Raw genomic sequence first — 4,451 nt, forward strand, 5'->3', positions numbered from 1 at the left:
GTATGTGTTTTGTTTATATATATATATATATATATATATATATATATTATGATTTGTCATAAGTGATGATACTATACTTCCTAATTGTTACTAATCGGCATGTGCTTTATAGCCAGTAATGAAAAGTATAAACATGCAAATCTGGAAATGCTTAGTCTTTATTTTTGAAGAGAAAATTCTGGTTCAGATAGAGCCAGCTTGCGTGAACTGCCTTCAGCACTTGTTACTAATTTTTTGTTGAGTTGTCATTGACTCTTATAGCTAGCTTCTTTTTCACCTCTATGATCTTCTCTCGCTCTGAAAAGTCCCATTTTGACTACTTGCTCCCAAGAACTCAAGAAGAGCTTTAGCTTGGTAAGCATGGAGTTTCTGGTTTCTGCTGTGGCAAGTGATCTTATCGGCCGGTTCATCTCTTCTTTAGCGCAAAATTACAACAACCATACTTGTAAGGAGGATGATCGTAGAAGGCTGGAGCGCATCTTGCTGAGGATGCACTCTGTTGTTGAGGAAGCAGAAAGGCGCCATATCACAAATCAAGGAATGCTCCTGCAGCTAAAGGGACTTATTGAGGGATTCTACCTCGGATACTACATGCTCGACAAGATCAAGTTCCAACCCCCCGAAGAAGAGAGCATCGAAGATGAGGTGAGTCATGAGATTCAGTCATTTGCCTTGTCTGCCTGTAACTCTCGCAAGCGCTTTCGTTTTGCTGATGCCATAAGAAAACGCACACCAGTAGCCTTTGGTAGCAAGAGCAAAACAAACCTGAAAGATGTTGTTGATGGTTTAGAAACTAAGATTGCAGATATGAGGGAATTTGTCATTCTCCTTGGTAGCCAGACTCGTCTACCACGTCAGCCTTACAGTACATATCTATACATAGATAACTGTATGTTTGGTCGCCGTATTGAGAAGGAGCAAGTCATCAATTTCTTGCTTTGCAATGATCCTCATGATCCATATGTTAGCATTCTTCCTATTATTGGCCCTCAAAGGATTGGGAAAAAAACTCTTGTGCAACATGCTTGCCTGGATGAGAGGGTGCGCGACTGCTTCTCCCATATATTTTTCTTTAAAGAAGACAATCTGAAGACCGGAGAGCTCTCGCTTAACTCCAAGGCTTCTCAAGGGAAATATTTGTTTGTTATTGAGTTCATTTGGGATGTGGATGAGGCAGCTTGGACAAAATTTCAATCATATTTGCAGAATATGCCCGGTACTGGAATTAAGGTTGTAGTGATAGGTACAACAGAGGACATTCTTAAGTTTGGGACAGCCCAACCCATCAGGCTGAAGAGGCTGTCTGAAGAAGAGTACTGGTACTACTTCAAGGCGCTTGCCTTTGGAAGTATGGACCCTGATGAGCATCCAAAGCTAGCATCTCTGGGTATGCAGTTGGCTACTGAGATGAGGGGAGGATTTCTTGGTGCGACCGTAGTAGGTGGACTATTAAGAGCTAATCCCAGCACTCAGTTCTGGCAGAGCATGTTATTATGCATAAGAGAGGTGGCACAAAAGCACTTGTCTTCCTTTGGTGTACACCCTGAAGATCTTCTTGAAAGAAATGCCCCTCTTGATTTCACCAGGGTAGCCTTTGTGGGTGCTCAAGTTCAAGGCTGCCTGGTTTACGATGTTAGGGTGGCTGGCCCTGGAAGTGAGCTACCAAAACTAACATCACAAGATTTGAAACTGGGTGCTGATATTCCTGCTGAAGACAAGTTTGATGTGCTGGTATGGAAATCCCGCATCCCACCGTACTCTAACTACATAGTTACTTATGAGAAACAAAAACGACGGTACAAGGTTGGCAGGAGGAACCATCAAGCATTGAGAGAAATATAAGCATAACCCTTAAGCTGATGGAAACTTTCTACGAAGGAATTAATTATATTGTCGATGGTATAGTTCGAAGAGATATTGAACTATATGCCATTGACAGATTCGAACTACTATTGAAATTGTTCAAACAGTTCAGGTCTAAGTAGCACATGTATTGGTCATAAACGTTTTTCTTTTCTAAAGAAAACTCTGTTTCTTCTCTTATCAGTTTGGATATGCAAGATGCAGTTAATTCCTATTGCTATCTGACTAGTATTATATATGTGTGTGACAGAAATGTTTTCAAAATATTGTACTTCAATGTTCTGACTATGATGCCCTATGTATGGCCAATTTAGTGTTCTTCTCAATTAGTTTCAGCCCCTTTCATCAGTTCCATCGTAGTCACAGCTGACTTTATATACTTCAACTACCTTACTAATATGTTTTTTTTACAGATATTCGTTTAGATTAATTTCTTCTTGGTTTAGTCTTTCATGCTGCTCGATCTCCTCTTGGATGTTGAGAAATCCAGATTTCTTTTTGGAAGATTCTTCTATTCCTCTCCTTCCAATATTTGTAAATTACCAGGCTATTAAACTTCCTCTTCATCTCTTTTTGGTATGCTAGGACATGCTGCCACCAGCTTGTAAAACTATCAACAAGTTTTGGTCGGATTTTATCCATGTTTTTGCAATTTACTCACCTCAAAACAGGGTCCCAAACTTCCTGATCATTAGGGTGAAGAAGATGCATGGCAGTCTTGCATGTTTGTTGCAGATGATCGGATGGTGTGGCCTTGCTCCGTTGCTCGCGTAGCCAAATTATTATCGGCTGTTAAGATCTTGTTATGATTTGCAATCCCAGTGAAGAATCTGCATTTGTTTTCAGTTTGGGTCTTCGAAATAGAGTTATGAGGCTACCTTGGAATTCCACAAGGTAGACTGACTTTGTGGAATATTTGGACATCCACAACCACAACACACTACATTGTCATCATTGTCAGGCTGAAGATAAATGCCTTTTATTTCAATCCAAAGCCTGACATGTTGAAAGAATTGTTGGGTTGTCTGAATTTTTCCTCACAGAATGTATCAAATGATTGTTTATTTGTTCCCTTTTTCTTTTTGCATGGTTCCGGTAAGAACAGTTGGCCATGGTTAAAGAACTTTGTTCTGGGTGGATAAATGGATAGGGAGGCAAACTACTGCTGACGCCTGATAACTTCCGTAGGTTATATTGTTGAATTTAAAAGCACATAATGATTTAATTTATTCCATAAATAAATCATGACATTACAAATGTAAACTAGCATAAACGCATAATAAGATTCACACATCTAAACTAGACAGTAAAACACGAATAGATCGAATATGCGCAACATGCTGAACACGTACCGAGGATATTGAAAGATTGGTTGCTCGGCAGAAATTACTCGCGGTTGTGGGCGTTGACGACGGCGCGCAGCACCCGAGCGAAGAGGAAGACGAGCCGTTGTGGATGAACAGGGAGTAGTCGCACGAAACGCTTCCCAAAACCTTATCGCCGCCTTCTCCCGGTGTCGGATGTCGAAGGCGGAGGTTCCGGAGACCTACTCTCCCAATCGCTGGTGCACGCCGATGAGCGGGATGGAGTAGACACGAGCAACAGCGCATTGCAAAGGAGTAGGCAAACCCTAGATTGATTTTGAATATGTTGCGTGGAGGCGGCGGCTCAACTTATATAGAGATATCAGGACGCTTGATCAGGATGCCTGCATGATCTCCGCTCCGCGTAACCGAACCGTATAAGTCGTGCGTAACTTATCCGGACTCCACGCCGTTTCACACACCGGGTTTTTCGGAGTGTTTCCAAAACAAAAAAGTCCGAATTTTCCACAGCAAAACAAATTTGATGGTGAGGAGCCAATTTTGGCGGACCATTCGACGCGTACATCATGCACGCGTGCTGCCAGGCCAGGCAAGTGAGCGCAAATGTGTGTTCCGCCTCTTCTCTCCACCTTACAAGCTTCAAGTGGCTAAGAGCAAGGTGGTACTAAACTCCTCATACATGCCATCCCATGAGGTGGCCTTTTGTGATTTTTTAAAAGATAATCTTCGAATGGGCTAAGGCCCATGTATTAATTCCAACATACTTCCTCCTTTTCACAATGTAAGTCATTCTAGCATTTCCCACATTTATATTCATGTTAATAGATCCAGATAGATATATATGTCTAGATTCATTAACATCAATATGAATGTGGGAAATGCTACAATGACTTACATTGTGAAACGGAGGGAGTATATAACATGACTTTTAATAAAAAGACCTAAGTGACAGAGGTGATGAATAGTAATTTTTGGAACCACGAAGTTTAGACGAACTCTTTTGTAGGGAAACCAGGAAAATGTCGATTGATTTGATCAAATCTTTTTTCTCATACAAATTGTCAGAAGAAGAGGAATCCTCACTTTTAAGGGTCTCCTGTTTTCCCTAAAAAAAAAAGGTCTCCTGTGTAACCATTTCAGTCTCTCCTGTGTGACGTGTCTGGGGGATAGTCCTGGGGGATAGTCCTTTCGGTATCTCCTGTGTAAATTCTCCTTAATAAAATGAAGCGCAGCCTTCTTGCGCTTTTGGGCGGAGTTTAGATC

The 4,451-nt window shown here is 41.3% G+C and overlaps 1 protein-coding gene across 1 annotated transcript; it reads left to right on the forward strand.

Annotated features, from left to right (window-relative positions):
- Positions 1-289: 289 nt before the first annotated feature.
- On the forward strand, positions 290-2,043 carry LOC127754332 (disease resistance protein RGA2-like). Its single transcript, XM_052279819.1, has one exon. The coding sequence runs from the start codon at positions 361-363 to the stop codon at positions 1,840-1,842; it is 1,482 nt and encodes a 493-aa protein (XP_052135779.1). The 5' UTR covers positions 290-360; the 3' UTR covers positions 1,843-2,043.
- The last annotated feature ends 2,408 nt before the right edge of the window (positions 2,044-4,451 follow it).

This window comes from Oryza glaberrima, chromosome 11 (assembly GCF_000147395.1).
Source record: "Oryza glaberrima chromosome 11, OglaRS2, whole genome shotgun sequence".
Lineage (NCBI taxonomy): Eukaryota > Viridiplantae > Streptophyta > Magnoliopsida > Poales > Poaceae > Oryza > Oryza glaberrima.

Coding starts and splice junctions, on each gene's coding strand:
- LOC127754332 (XM_052279819.1), top strand. CDS start 361: ATGGAGTTTCTGGTTTCTGCTGTGGCAAGTGATCTTATCGGCCGGTTC.